Here is a 15,828-nt window from a genome sequence, read left to right on the forward strand (position 1 = left end):
TAATTAAGTACTTCTTCTTGGGGTTTCAGGTATAAGATCTCCAACTGGTAGATCCAACAAAGTATTATTTGGTCCCCTTTGATGCTCATTGTTCACTATGTTACTCCTCACACTACTTCTTGGGACTGCTAAGGTATGTATTTTCTGTAATTTTAAATTCTCCCCAAATAATGGGACTACTGGATCAATAGTCCACGGGTACTGTCAGGGCTCCCGCATTCAAATTCAGTTGATTCAGTTTCTGTACTTGTTCCATTCTAACCTTATTCAACAGACTTACTTCACTCTCTCTTATTTGTTTTGCTAATTCAGTGACTTGAGGTGTTAATGGGGTTACATTTACTGTTTGCGGATACTTGGCGGCAACCCCACTGAATTTTCTTCATAAGGCAGAGCTCTTTTTATCATCATTTCTTCTAATAATTCATCACCACTTTCATCCAAACCCTCCCTAGACTTCTCCAGATTTTATAATTTTTCCTAACATTTAGCTCCTGTTTGACTCTCTACTCAAAACTGGGTATAACCATTCAAAAATGTTAGCTTATCTCCATCTTTTCATGTGATCCTCTCGCATCTCTAATGGGTAACATGCGAAAAATCTCCTATTCCTTCAACCTCCTCTATCCTTCTCTTTCTCAAATGCTTCTGCTTCCCACTCTTCCAATGCTTCATAATGTGTGAGTCTTGGATTTGGCTCCAAGAAATTCATTTTGTCACTCAAATTTTGTAGAGTCCTTATGTTAGACATACTAAACTCAGGAAAGGCTAATGCTCCATTATCCTTTGTATATTTCATTATGTTTTCTAGCCATACACACGTATGATAGCCTCGCTCCATCATCATATAAGATGCTGGTGTTTTCGGGGGCATAATAGGAATTCCCTCTCTTGTCAGAATCGGTCTGTCTTTATTAAAAAGATTCTTTAGTTTCTTCCACAAACCCATCTTCAGACTATTTCTATTTGTGACTTACTACTCGATCAAAATACCAAAACCTGTCCATATTTTTCCTTTTTGCAGTCGTCAATTTTTATCCTATCCTAGCGCATCTTACACCAACTAACCAATCTCAATAAACAATGTATTTTCAGTCTTGTCCAATGTCAGCGCATCTCACACTAGTCGCCCAATCAACACTCCACTCACCCCCGCTGTCTGACCAATGCCAGCGTGGCGCTTTGTGACGTCAGTATTACTCCTGTTACTTACCCTTCATATACAATCTGATACACACTCCCTGTGTTCTCCAATATCGTTATACCTAAGTCTAAAGGAACCTTAGACCAACAATTCTAAAGTTCACCAGCTTTATTCAGCTTAGTTTGAATTTTGCACAAACACATTCAAAATTAATTGTACATGTCTTAGAAAGGGCAACCCATTATTAGGTTACACAATGTCCGCCCCGGTGCCAAATTCTGAATTTAGGACTAGTCAAGTGCCTTAGGCTTGTTTATTTTTTCGCTGTATCATTAATGTACTTAAGTATCTTCTTTTATTTTTTCACAAAGGTGTTGTGTTGTATGTATTTATGTTGATTGTGTCTTAAAATGATTGTTGGAAGACATTGTGTAACCAAATAATTTCTTAGACCTGGACACTCAATTTAGAATGTCTGTGTGCAAAATTCAAACTAAGCTGAAGTGTTGGTCTGCGGTTCCTTTAGACTTAGTTATAGCAGTCTTCCTGGACACCTTGTTTGTTTTCTATCAGTTTAGTGGTCCAGTCCAGGCTGTTAAGGACCCAAGCCTTGCTTGTTTACACAGTATTCTCCAATACCAGCGCAGCACCTCGTTACGTCAGTATGACTCCTGCTACTCAAACCTCCCTCTACAAAGGTTCACAGTGATATTTTTCTAAAATTTTCTTTAACAAAATTCTGTTAGTAACAACATAAAATGACAATGCTACTTCGTCTTTTCCACTAAATAAAGAGATAGTCTTCACTTTTCAAAGAGATTTTCTTACATTGCAAGCAATAATGACCAGCATTATCTTGCTTCTCTGTCAAGCTCCAGAATAACCTATCTACTCCTCTCCAGATCGCATCAAGGTATCATAAGAGGGCCTCTTGACATACAAAGAGGGTTGTCCTGTTACTGTTCTCGGCTTTCCTTTCCAGGGTTTCAAAGATGGTGACCCTTCACTATTACAAACTTTCTTCTTTCACACAGAAATTTCCCTAAACATAATACCGAAAGCCCTACCTAGCTTTTCAGTATTATCACAACAGACAAAGTACTTCTGCAGTGTGTTTTCTTTACCACACTCTTCCAATTTCTTCCAGGGATTCCAAAGGCACCTCTTGTACCTGTACTTCTGGACAACATATGAACGAAAACACTAACTCTTTACGTTAATGTATATAGAGAATATTCAATAACCATTACCTAATTAATCAATAATTAAACCATCCTCTGCTACCAAGAAGCTGATCCAGCATGGACCCAATAATTTACAATAGGGACAGGGTGTCACTTTGACACCCTGTTGCACCCCTGATTCTGGCTTGTGTGCAATGTGACACACATACATGCCCTTAGGGCATGTATGTGTGCCACATGGCACAGTTGTACATGCACAGATGTGCATGTACACAGGAATTCGGTATTTACCATGTAACTGGCAACCTACATCTGGCCCATAGTTAATAAAAATCCTAAATGAGCAATAAAAATTATGTTGGAAGTAATGCATTGAAAGTAGTTTAATGAAGTGGAGGAAGTCATTGGTTTGGTCTAATGTGGGATGTTTCAATTTAGTGATGTGTGAAATTTGGTAATTTGCTTTTGCATAATACGTGAAATGAAAGCAAAAATAAGTATAGTTACGCAAAATGTAAATCTGCCATTTTTCACTATTTTTTTAGAGAAGTGTATCCCTGCATCTATTTTTGACATACTGATGCATTTTGTGCTAAACAAATTGTGCAACACACCCCAAAATCACTTCAAACCACAGCTCCTCATGTTCTGCTGTTCCTATACGTTTGCAATAAATTGATGCTCCAAATGGCCCATAACTACGTGAAGTGACTTAATGAAGTGGTTTCAGGAATTTGTCATACAAGCGTAACGTAAAAATGTGTGAATTACGCAGCCGTGATTTGAATTTTGCCCAGGCCAAGTATCAATGAAAGAAGACAAAGACCTAAAACGGTTCAGCAAGAGAACCAAAGCTACTGAGTTTCAAACTTTAATGATAAAATGCAGAAACTAATTTTCCAGTCTACACGGATCAGATTGATCAAGGGCATGGTAATGCCCGTCCAAAATGTTACTTGCGCCATGCCAAAAATTACTTTCGCTCTCCGTGGTGCTAACAATTTTACTTTATATTTCTGTTAATATCATCCATGGTTCTGCAAATACAATGATACTCCATGTGCTCAAGGGTACTTTTTGGATATGTCAAAGTTCTACCCAATGGGCTTGCTTGTTGCTGATGATTGTTGATGTATAAATAGGCTGTGACTGCACACGCTACCTGGGGTCTGCACACTGCCTTTCGGAGAGTGGTGGAATGACAGCCTTCAGGATGCTCGAGTCACCGCTCACAGTGCAATGACGTGCATCTTACTTATAACTGATTTTACAGACACATTGGGGCAGTGCGAAACTCTGCCACAGCAGTTTCCCCTCCCCCTTTATGTAAAGTAAACATTGTCATTATAGTTTCCACACTCGCTCCTGTATGTATAGCATACAGAGCCAGCGAAGGCTCCTTAATGCCCAGGTATGTAAACCACACACTGACATACAAATTTCCATAATAACCCTGTTTGTAAAGCATACATTGTTATTGTAGTTTCCACAAATACTCCTGCAGGTAAAGCATACAGTACTATGGTGGGTTCAATAATACAACTTCATGTAAAAAACATTGCAGAAACAGTTTTTCAAATGCCCTATACCTGTAAATAATAAATTGACATACCAGTTTCCATCATGTATGTATGTATGTATTGCAATTTATATAGCGCACGTATCACCCGAAGGCATCAAGGCGCTTGCCTTGGGAACCCGTCCTGGTATTCCCCTGTGAGATAACCCCAGCAGGGTATCCACAAGGTGAAAGCCAGGCATCCCGCCGCGAAGGGCCATAGTGGAGATTAAGCAAGCTATTGCCCAGAGTCGCAGAGTGTGAACCCGTGAGTTGAGTAGGCACCGGAACGAGAATTATCGAGTCCGTGGAATTTTTGAGCCCAAGACCCGCCGAGGCGGGGAATTGAACCCTGGTCCAGGACCGATCTCAGCTTCCGGGTCTGCCGCCTCTAACCCCTGAGCCACACTTCTCCACCCTGGTTTGTAAATCATACATTGCCATGACTGTATCCAGAAATAGACGAGTATATAATGAAGTTTGTACTCCTGCTCAGGATGTCAAATATCTTCATAGATGTGTCAATATAGTGCACTGAAATGCAATAAAAAACATCTGAGTAAAGACAGAAACAATGCTAGTGTAAATTACCTGCTTTTCCCAATGTTTCATAAAAAAAGTGCCAAGACAAGGAATTATGTAATTGGCTAATGTCTGCCTTTACAAAAGTTAGAGACAGCCATGTTATTTTAGTTAAACTTTTGGTTAGGTCTTAGATATATATACAAGTGTTAGGTTTTATATTTTTACTCTACCTTTTAACACCTAATTTGAGTAGTAATAAGTAATACAAATTATTTTAAGTGTTCTATATAACTGTACTTCCTTGGAAGTACTTTGATACTTAAAATTAAAAATATATATCTATATGATCCAAAAAATATATACTGTGCTACACTATATTTCACAAATATAGTGTACTTTAGTGTTTGTTCAAATGTTCACATATTTAATTCTTTACAAAAAAACTCTATGGGGCACTGCAGTAGTACCTCCAAATTACCCCGTCCCCACTCTAAAAATGTTTTTTGAAAAAATTACATTTATTAAATCACAAATCCACTATACTACACTATATTCTAGTAATATAATGTATATCCAGTGTAAGTGACATTTTTTATATATACATTTTCATCTGAAAATACCACAGTACTTGTAGATACTAGTGTGGGTCTCCGTAAACTATTTCCAACATATAAAAATATAAATACATTTGACATATTACTACTTTAGTAAAGTGGTTATAGTTAGGAAACAGCAATAAAATCTACTATTTACCTTTATCTAAGATCCTAACCTTTCCAATTTAAGAAGTATCTGTGTGTGCTCTGGTTATATAGCAGGTGAACTGAAAACCATTGATCAATTCCCGTAAGTACTTCATATAGATGTTGAAAAGGAGGGTTGCGATGATAGAAGGCCTGCCTACTCTCACTCTAAGCACCAAATATCTGAGTGATTCAAAGCGAGTCCAGGATTAGGGTGGAAGGTAAAACCCAAATAGTTCCTCACAGACTCACATTATAAGGACTTTCCAACTCTGACCTTTCTACAATTGGGTAGCCTTTTGGCCAACCCCAATGTACTTGGTGATTTGTTTTCCCTAATGGGCTCCTCAAGATTTCTCAAAAGGGTATATTAATCACTCTTGTCCTAATAAAGTCTGGGTCCCCTCAAAATCATTAATGGGTAGACACGCGGACTATTTATGTTTAATACTTGTATGTTGCATTGATGAAACTGGCAATACTATATGAATTGCATAGGTTCCCTTGATTTACCTTGAACTGATTTGTCATTTGTCAAGGCATTTACTGTTTGTCCTTAGTCAACGGTATATTAACTTTTTTATCACTCACAAGCACTGTCTCTCCATGCTGTTACGTTGATCAACTTATCTTCTGTATTGTGCTGTTCTTATCATGTTTTGAATCCTTGACTGACATCACTGTGTCAAGACTCATTTGATTAAAATTTGATCTGTTTTGTATTGACGAAGGATATGTGTCTCAATCTATCAAAATTGATTTCTCATATTTAATGATTATTATTATTGCCTCTCCATTTGCTGTTTTTGTGTTTATTCAATTTTAGTCCCCTGGCAGTGGACTAAGGAGGTGGGCAACTTATACTGTTTAAGATTGTGTACACTGGTGTATATATTGGTTGTGCAACAGTTAAATCCCTTACTGCCTAGCGTTGCTATAGCCAAAGATATCCAATCATTAAGGAAACTCTCTACGCTCTTATCATATAACAATCATTGGGGTGTGTTTCGCAAATGATGGTCAATAAGGCAGCAGGATTCGGCTGCTAGAAACCCTTCTCAGATATTAGGCTTTTTGAAAGATGGTCTCCAGCCATATTGTCTTAGCAGTGGGCAGTAATTAAGGTTTTAGGAGCTCAAATAATAAAAACTCCAAAACATATCCCTTAGTCACCTCGTTGCTGAAACATTTTACACTCAGGATGTCTGTTGTACTTAATCCATGTCCAACTTGGGACCTTTCAATAGTGTTGAGTGCCACATTATGTTATGTAATAAATGTATACAGTGCAAAAATACCAAATGGTGTCTTGGCACTAGCAATCAAGAAGCGAGCTGGAGCACTATTCAACTAACAACCAGGTCTTAATGGCTTTCCTGAACAATGTCAAGAATGGAAGATTTCTGACAGTAAGAGGGAGGGTGTTCCAGAGCTTTGTAGCTCCCACCACAAAACTTCTACCGCCCCAGTTTGATTTAACCCCTTCTGTGCTGATGACGAGCCCAGGCTCGTCATGCAGCACGGTGCTCGTGTGCTGGTGACGAGCCTGGGCTCGTCATGAGCCATGGAACGCTCACATGCAGGGATAATTCCCCCGCTGTGCTGAGCGTTCCATTGCGCGAGCGGGCTCATGACGAGCCCAGGCTCGTCACCTGCACACGAGCACTGTGCTGCATGACAAGCCTGGGCTCGTCATCAGCACCGCAGCGCCGTGGGCGGCCCCCCTGCCCCCGCGCCGCGGGGGAATTAGCCTCGCGACGAAGGGGTTAAAAAATCTCTGAGAAAGTATCAATTTTGCCACATGTGATCGAAGGCATCTGTTTTGAGAGTACCAGTAGAGTGACCGCTTCAGGAACTAATGCACAGGGTCTTGAACTTAACCACTTTTTATTGGTAGACAATGGAGACTCTGAAGGTGCTTTCCCACTGACTGAAATGTGGGAACCCCTAGGAAGAGCCATGCAGCCAGCTGCATTTTGGATCATCTTAAGCCCGTGTAGTTGCTTTATGGTTATACAGAGATATAGCTTATTGCAATAATCCAGTTTGGGAAGGACTAAGGATGTTACTACAATTTTCCTGCTTTCATTTGGATTCAGAGGTAGGATTTTCTTAATCGCTTTGTGTATAAAGAAGCTGGATGATGAAACTACCTTGACTTGAGCTTCAAAGTCCAGTCTCTCATCTATCACCACACCCAGATTTTTGGCTTTAGGGACCGGGATTACTACTGTTCCAAGGTCATGCGGCCACCAAATCTGAGACCAGGAGAGGGAGTAAATACCAAACAATATTACCTCGGTCTTCCCTGAATTCAACTTAAGGCAGTGTGATCTCATCCATGAGCTGACTGCTATCATGCAGTCCCTAAATCTTTTTACTGGCGGTTGGGAATTTTTACAGATGGATACAACGATTTGGGTTTCATCTGCGTAGGATGCTAATGCCATCCCGAAAGATCTTATTAATATAACCAGTTCAGATACATATATTTTGAAGAGCGTAGGACTCAAAGAGGAACCCTGTGGAACTCCACATGGGAGCATGAAGGACAGAGAAGTGTAGTTGCCCAGGGCAACTAATTGTATCCTATCAGCTAAAAAAGAGGAGACCAATGTCAATGCCTTTCCAGAAATGGCAAGAGAAATCAGATGGTTAAGCAGCGTCTTATGGTCTACCATGTCGATGGCCGCCGACAGGTCCAGGAGGAAAAGAGCCGCAGTGCCCCCTGCATCCTGTATTGCTCTTATTTCATCTGTGGCCTTTTTTAGGGCTGTTTTGGTGCTATGTTCTGCCTGGAATCCAAATTGAGACTCATCCAGTAAGTTATGCTCATGTAAAAGTTATGTGAGCTGGTTATTCATAACTTTTTCTACCAACTTAGCTGGAAATGGAAAACACGAGATAGGCCTATAGTTGCCTGGGTCAAGTGCATCAAGGTTGGATTTTTTCAGAAGGGGCAAAATCGAGGCCCTCTTCCAAATAGAGGGAAAACACCTTCTGTGAACATTGAATTAAAAATGGAAGTTAAACTTGGTCCAAGGATCTCAGGGGCTTGTTCAAATATCATAGGAGGGAGAGGATCATGAGGAGAGCCCAATTTTGTTTTTAAAATATGAGTAGTTATCTCATCCATGGTTACTGCTCTGAAATCTGCAGTGAGAGCACTTGGGTGTTGTGAACTAATGGTATTATGAGTATCCGAATGGACCCCGTTATCAAAAGTGGTGGAGATTTACTCCACTTTGCTTTGGAAGTGCTATGCAAGTGAGTTACAGAATGCATGAGAATGATCATTCCCCTTTCTTTGGGGGGGTGTGGACAATTTAGTCACCACCCGAAGGAGCTCTTTGGAGGAGTTTTCTGCCTCCTTAATTTGATTAGAGAAGAAAGGAAGGAAGAAGTAAGAAGGAACCCTTTTCTGACAGGATCAGTTTTTTTATAATCGGCTAATAGGATTTTGTACTTTACAAGTTCATGTTCATCATTGTTTATTCTCCAACATCTCTCCTGTCTTCTGCACTCCTGTTTTTTTTATCTAAGGGTGTCGGAAAACCACAGTGCTGATGGAGTTATCCTATTGCTCAAGGATTTTTTAAGGGGAGCTATCTTATTGACAGTCGCTGTGAGACATTGATTGAAACGAATAGAGGCGTGTTATGGTAGTTTGGTTTGTAAGAGCTGGAAATTGATCTGGTTGTTGTCTACCTGTTTCCAATTGCGGTCTGATCTAGCTGACGGATTGGATAGACTTGGTTGGCCCCTAAATAAATTATCAAGCTCGAAGATGACAGCACTATGGTCTGTCCAGATCAGTGAAAGAATCTCCTTAATCTCGAATGAGTCATAGTTAGTAAAAAATATGGCCGGCCTGATGTGTAGGGCCCTTTACCCTTTGGCTCAGACCCACCAATGTCATGGTATCAAGTAAGGCAATAGTGTTTGAGTCCATGACAGCATCAAGATGAAAATTGAAATCACTCAATATAACAAAGTTGTTCTCCAGGGCACAAGTTTCAAGTAGTGCATTAAGGAAGGCAAGGAACATATTTTTTGTCCCTGGGGGGGGGTGCGGGGGGGGCGGTGATATAATAGCAGTCCCTTGAATGAGACACTGTTGGCTATTTTAAAACAGAAGGATAAGGCTTCGTAGTCTGGAGAGGAAATTGTCTCTAAGGAGGCTGAATAAGTTTCTTGATAAATTAAAGCAAGACCACCCCCTTTTTTGTGCTTCCTATCTTGTCTAAATACCATACAGCCCGGAGGCACTGCAGTACAGAAATCGGGTCCTGATGCCTGGTTGGCCCAAGTTTCAGTGATGAAGAGCATGTCTAGGTGCTGGGCATCTATTAACTCAGCAATGTCCGATTTATGTTTGGGCAGAGAACGTGCATTAATAAGTGCTCCTCGATGTTTTAGATTGGGCTTAGTGGTGATTTTCATGCAAGACCTATTGTTATAGTGATGTGTACGTGGAGTTGGGCTACGATTCAAAAGAAAACTGCAAAATTGCGAAGGTCACATGATTATCTGCAAAAATTACTTTTCTAATTGTGATAACCTCAGCTAGAAGGTTAGATGAGTTGAAATCATTGGTCATCTCATATCCATTTCCTAGAATATTTGTGGACCGAGTAGTCCTAAAGCCTAATCCCAAATTTGTTCCAAAAGTTCAATCGGCTTTCAATCTCTCACAATGGATTTTCTTCCAGTTCTTGGGGTAGATGGAGAGTCGAGCATTCCTTCTACACTGGATCTCTTGATTTATTTGAATCAAGCAGTAGAATTCAGGATTACAAATTACCCTTTTGCTTCTTTTGGAACTGCTAACAAGTGCGAGGAGATTTCCACACCAACTCTAAATTGATGGGCGAGGCAAGAAAAAGTCAATCTTACAGACTGTTTGGAGAAGATGCCTCTATAAGTGTCGCAGGACATTGCACTAGGTCAGTATCAACTTCATGGGCTGGTGTTAGTGCAGTGTCACTGAAGAAGATTTGACAAGCAGCCTGATGGTTGATCCCGCTAACAAGCCACGCTTGAGTCAGTCAGTAGACCCACATTCTGGTTCAGTAAAAATTAAATCAGCAATATAGTAATTGTTTTGAGAGTATATAAAGTTCCTTCTTTCCTCTCACTTTCTTGTCAGTACAGTTCTTCACTTGGTACAACCTCAATTTAGTTTGGACTGGTTCTGGGAGGACAGAAGATGGGTATTGAAATATCTACTTACCGGCAAACTTCCTTACCCTGAATTATAGTACTCTTCATCCCAGTCCAATTCCTCCCCTCACTACGATTTATTTGTGTGCACTTTTATGTATATTTCAACTTGTTTCATACAGTATAATTGGAGGGGAAGAGGAGACTTATGTGCAGTGTCATAAGCATGGTTATAGAAAGGGGATTACAAGATGATCTCCATAATATTTTACGTTAGAAACTCTGTTGGAGAGGTGGTGCTCCTCAAATTCATTAGGACTTGGAAAAGGAGGACATGATTCAAGGTAATGATTCGAATGTATTAAAATCCATTCCTGCATGATTCGAATGTATTAAAATCCATTCCTGCATGTAAATATAGTGCTAAATTAGGTGCAATATACACTTTTATTTGTGCCTCTGTATAGTGCTACAAGCACGCAATTGAATTAGACAGGTGCTAGTCAGTTCATATAAGTAAAGTAATGCCAGGTGGCAAATTTAACGTGTATTTTAACACAAAAGACCCTTGATGACAAGTCAGCGTTGTGTAGTGTGAAAGACATTTTGTAAAGAAGGGAGAAGTGCATTGTCTTATTTGCAGTTGCAATCCTCATGCAAACAATGACTGTCTCTCTTGTAGGCATTTATTTGTTGAGGGTGGATGCTCACTCTTCATTTCTGTTTTCACAGCTATCGACTGTGAACTCACTGAGTGGTCCCAGTGGTCCGAATGCAATAAGTCTTGTGGTAAAGGACATATGATCAGGACAAGGATCATAACCATGGAGCCACAGTTTGGGGGAGCGCCCTGTCCAGAAACTGTGCAGCGCAAAAAATGCAGAATACGAAAATGTTTGAAAAGCTCAGGTCCAGAAAAAAGGCGATTCAAAGAAGCTCGTGAGAAAAGAAGAAGTGAAGGCGCAACAGAAGAAACTGATGGTGAGCAGTATGCAGGTACTGTTTGAATGGGTAACATCATCCGAGACTCAGTACATGTATTTCATTTGGATTCATACAAATGAAACATTTCAAGGAGAATTGATTACTTTCTAGTAATTGGTTCAGAAAACAGAACATTGGCACAAATGCAGTTGCTATGGGTGGGGATGGAAGAATAAAAGCAGCAACCCAGGAACTGTTCGGGTGGTGCATGCACCACTTTGGCAGGAGGGATGGAGAGAGCATATATATGGGCCCTAGAAGAGCTCGAGATCGGAGATTAGAATCATAGGGAGGAAGAGTAGTCGATCACAGTGAGAATGGCACTGAGTAAGCAAAGGACAATGATAAGAATGATGGTGATGACGAACTTATTGATGCTGAAAAGGAAGAAAAGTGAAAGAGTGAAGCTGATGTATCAGATGCAGTAGTGAATGGGGAGTGGTGGCAGCAGGGGCTGATACTCGTGTAGCTGTATATATGGATATACTGTTGGTTACTGCAAGTCTGATAAACTTAACTGCATCTGCAATTTCACAGGGATTTAAGGAAATTCACCGCTGCTGTGCAATGCTATAAAATCCATGTTGTGGATTTGAAAAATTGTACAATGCAGAAAAAAGTGTAAGCTCAGAAACAAATATATACCCACATTTATATATATACATATTGAATTGCTGAGAGACTAGGACCTCAGCAGTCAATGCTGTTGGTTTAAGAAGTGTTTAGTGTATGTGAGATTAGCTAGGATTTGATCTCGCCCAGTATTTACCTCCTTAGGGGCCTATTACGATGGCAGGCGGACTATGACCACCCGCCACCATACCGGGAAACGGGACCGACCGTCATAGGTGCGGCGGTCCCGCCATGGAAATTAGTGGTGGCATCCCGCATATATTGCATTGTGGCGGTGCTGTAAGCAGCACCCGCCACAATGCAATAAATGCATGTTGTGCATTTGCATGCACAACGTGGCAAGCACTGCACGGTGCCTGACACATTGTGCATGCAAATGGAGGGGAGTACCTTGGGTACCCTCCAAGTACACCCCCAAACCCTGGGGGCCTGCAACAGGCCCCCGAAAGTGAACTCCGCCTGGCTTTCCAAGACGGAGTCTCCGCTATGGAAAGCCCTGCACCGCCGCCCATCCTAATACGGATGGCGGGGTCTTGCAGACTCCGCCACCATATTTAAGCCCTTTTCCGCCTGGTCGACTGTCTGACCGGCAGAAAACCGGTGGACGGTCTTTCCGTCTGCCGGGGTCCCCACCGCTATCGTAATTTGAAGGGGGGAAATGGTAGGCAGGCAGTGGAAAATGGCAGGCGGATCGCCACCTCCTGACGGAGATTGCTTTGTTGCCATAAATGGTCACTGCTTGCATGAATGGAATATCTTTATTTACTTTAAGCTGTATGAGCTATATGAATCTGAAATCACTTCCCAAATTAATTGGCAAATAAATTGAAAGACGTGCAGATCTGGAAGTAAAAAAGCTGCTTCAGCGGAGACTGTTCTCTCCAATGTGGGGCTGATTTCAAGTTTCTCCTGCCGTTCAGCCTTGCATGCAATATTCCATGTGTTCACGATTAATCTATTGCCGCTGTACAGGAGACACATCATACATTGTCTTGCAGAGATGGCTGCCACATCCGAAAGTTCTATTAATGCCATCTTTGTTCAAAATGTATTTTCTTGCCGTTTCGCATTTTGAGCACCAGTTCTTAATCTCGTAACATTTTCTTTAAAGGTCAAACTTAGGAATGTAAAAGAAAACATATAAATCATGGGCGCTTTATAAGTCTGCTAATGCACTGTACATGGGCAGAGGATGATGTCCAAGCCACATTCTACACCTAAAGTTCACTGGCCATGACTGTTTACTCTGCCTTGCAGTGTAATTGTCTTCGATCCTGCACTCAGAACCCCCATGGCCAACAACACCAGAACAAAACCTATAACCATGTCAAGTAACTACTCTAATCCAGCAAATTTTGAAACTTGCAGATTTAGGACAAGCATTCGCAATGCAATTGGTATTGCAATTGCTAGAATCTGAGCTATTGGAATTCTAAATGACAATGCCTTTTTATGTACGTGTTTAAAAAACCTGCAATAATAAAAGGCATGGTCATTTACAATACCAGTAGGTCAAAGTTTCCAAAATACAAGACCTATTGCATTGCAAATGCTTTCTGTTTACCAGCGCCACAGTCTTTAGACGAGCCTGTGTCTAAAGAAAGGTACGCAGCCAGTATTAAAGTGAAAACGTGGTATGGGGCGCTTTTACCAAAAAAAGCATTTGTTTGTCAAGTTGACAAACAAATGCTTTTTTTTGTACAAGCATCACGTAAAAGCGCACTTGGCACACTGAATGTTACAGGAAAGCATGTTATGCCTGCGGTAGGAGAAACGCATTAAAGAAAATAGTGCTTAAGACTAAAATGAAATCTACCATGTAACAACCAAAGTAAAAGGGCCAGTCCTCATGGGAGGTTACAAATGAAGACAAGGTGGTACTAAGGAGGGACTAACAAGCCTATTAACGAATCATAAGTCAGCATTTATGAAGGACAATGACACAAGCCAGTGACAAATATGGGCGGAGAGTGTGCTGGGCTTCAAGTTAATACTCCAATACAGCATGGCTTTCAGAGCAGCGCATGCGCTGCCCAGGCTTGATCTAAAAAAACAAGGTGGCAGAAAAAAGGTCAGCTTTAGCAGCTCTGTACTTTAGCCGAACAATTGTCGCACAGCAATTCAGGGCCTCAAGTGGCAGTGATTAAACTGACTCTGCTCAGCAGCTGCAAGCTGAAATTACTGACCATAGGAGGTCGCACTTTATTAGGAGCACAAATTACAGTGGTGGGGAATCACCAGTTCATGATTTCTATGCAGCAGCTGTATAATACCCATCTTTACTGCTGAAATTATCCCTCACAACACGGCTGCAGCCAAGCACCAAAGTTTGACCCTTTCTTTGAAGCACATCTTTCTCCAAAATGTATCTATTACCAGACCAGTTGAATGTATACTTTTCCCATTTTCAGGAAAGTAACATTTCTCGACTAATCTCATCTTCACCAGTGAAGTTTCACTTTCACTTACCTCTGATTAGGCAGCCTCCATTACTCCACCTTTTGATTGTAAGAAATACAATTTAAAAACAAATTTCGTCTTGCATATAATATTAGAATTGCACCTTTGAATGTGTTTAAATATTGCAAACATGTTTTTACATAGAAAAATAACACACGAAAATTGTGCCTGCTTTGAACATGTAAGGTATCATTTTAGAGTGCATTTTAATTGTGCTGAAACAATCCATAAGGAAATTACACATAGGGAGACTGTGCTTGCTTTAAATATGTAGGAAAAAAACATAACTTTTTTTTACTAGTTTATCATTCTTAATGTACTTCTGTAACTCATCTCAAGCTATGTTTTCTTTCAACTCTTGCTCACAGCTAAATAGACGCTTATTTAGACGTTTGCCTAGCAGCAGCATCCTGCTAAAGAATGTTTGAATTCAAGATTATGTTTATTTGCTTCATCACACCATATTAGATCATCCTAGAATATTAAAGAACTTTGCTCTGAATTCATAATGAATAGGTTGCTAGAATGATAATAATATAGATATATTTCATGTACGAATATCCAGGACATAGTCAATAGAATTGTTTCATTACATTTGACTGTCCCTTGGTAGTCACAACGGGACACTGAAGCAGCTATTAGTTTAGGTAAGAAGGTTCTCATGAGAGCGTTCCTCTATGTATCAATGTTAGTAATGTTTGTTTAGCTATTTACTGACGTAAATGTTTACTGTGGGTTTCGGAAGGAGAAGCAACAGATGTTGATGATACCATCAAATGAGTGGTTTTCATTGGAAAAGCTCATACACGGCACCAAGACCAACTCCTCATCCACTAACACCAAACAGAGATCTGACCCCAACCACCTAAAATGCTTCCTGCTCAACACCCGCTCGGTCCACAGACACGCCATCGACCTTTGGAATCTACTAGACACCTTCTCTCCGGATGTCGCCTTCCTAACAGAAACATGGATGAACACCTCCTCAGCCCCAGACATCACCATTGCCATCCCGGAAGGCTACAAGATCATCCGAAAAGACCGCACTGACCAAACAGGAGGAGGCATTGCTATCGTTCATAAGAATTCCATCCGCATCTCAACCAGCTCAGACGTCAACCTCGCTAGCGCCAAACACCTTCACTTCCAGATCCACACCGACCCCAAGACCACACTCAGAGGCACCCTCCTCTACAGGCCACCAGGACCCCGTGCACAATTCAGTGAAGACATCACTGACTTTATCACCCCACACGCCCTCCCCTCCGAGGACTACATTCTATTGGGAGACCTCAATTTCCACCTGGAAAAGAGCAACGACAGCAACGCCACCACCCTTCTGGACAATCTCGCCAACCTCGGACTCAAATAACTTGTTAATAACCCCACTCACTACGCAGGTCACACACTCGATCCTATCTTCACCTCCAGCAA

General features: G+C 41.0%; 1 protein-coding gene across 2 annotated transcripts in view; it reads left to right on the forward strand.

The window, feature by feature from the left end:
• The window catches only part of SPON1 (spondin 1), a 1,234,287-nt gene that overhangs the window by 1,186,867 nt on the left and 31,592 nt on the right, over positions 1-15,828 (forward strand). Inside the window, exon 15 of one of the 2 annotated variants that reach the window (XM_086955876.1) lies at positions 11,050-11,313. In XM_086955876.1, the coding sequence (XP_086812002.1) occupies positions 11,050-11,313 (264 nt within the window). The remainder of the gene's footprint in view (positions 1-11,049; positions 11,314-15,828) is intronic. The other variant, XM_086955877.1, reaches the window with a different exon arrangement.

Source organism: Lissotriton vulgaris, chromosome 2_1 (genome assembly GCF_964263255.1).
Source record: "Lissotriton vulgaris chromosome 2_1, aLisVul1.2, whole genome shotgun sequence".
Taxonomy (NCBI): domain Eukaryota; kingdom Metazoa; phylum Chordata; class Amphibia; order Caudata; family Salamandridae; genus Lissotriton; species Lissotriton vulgaris.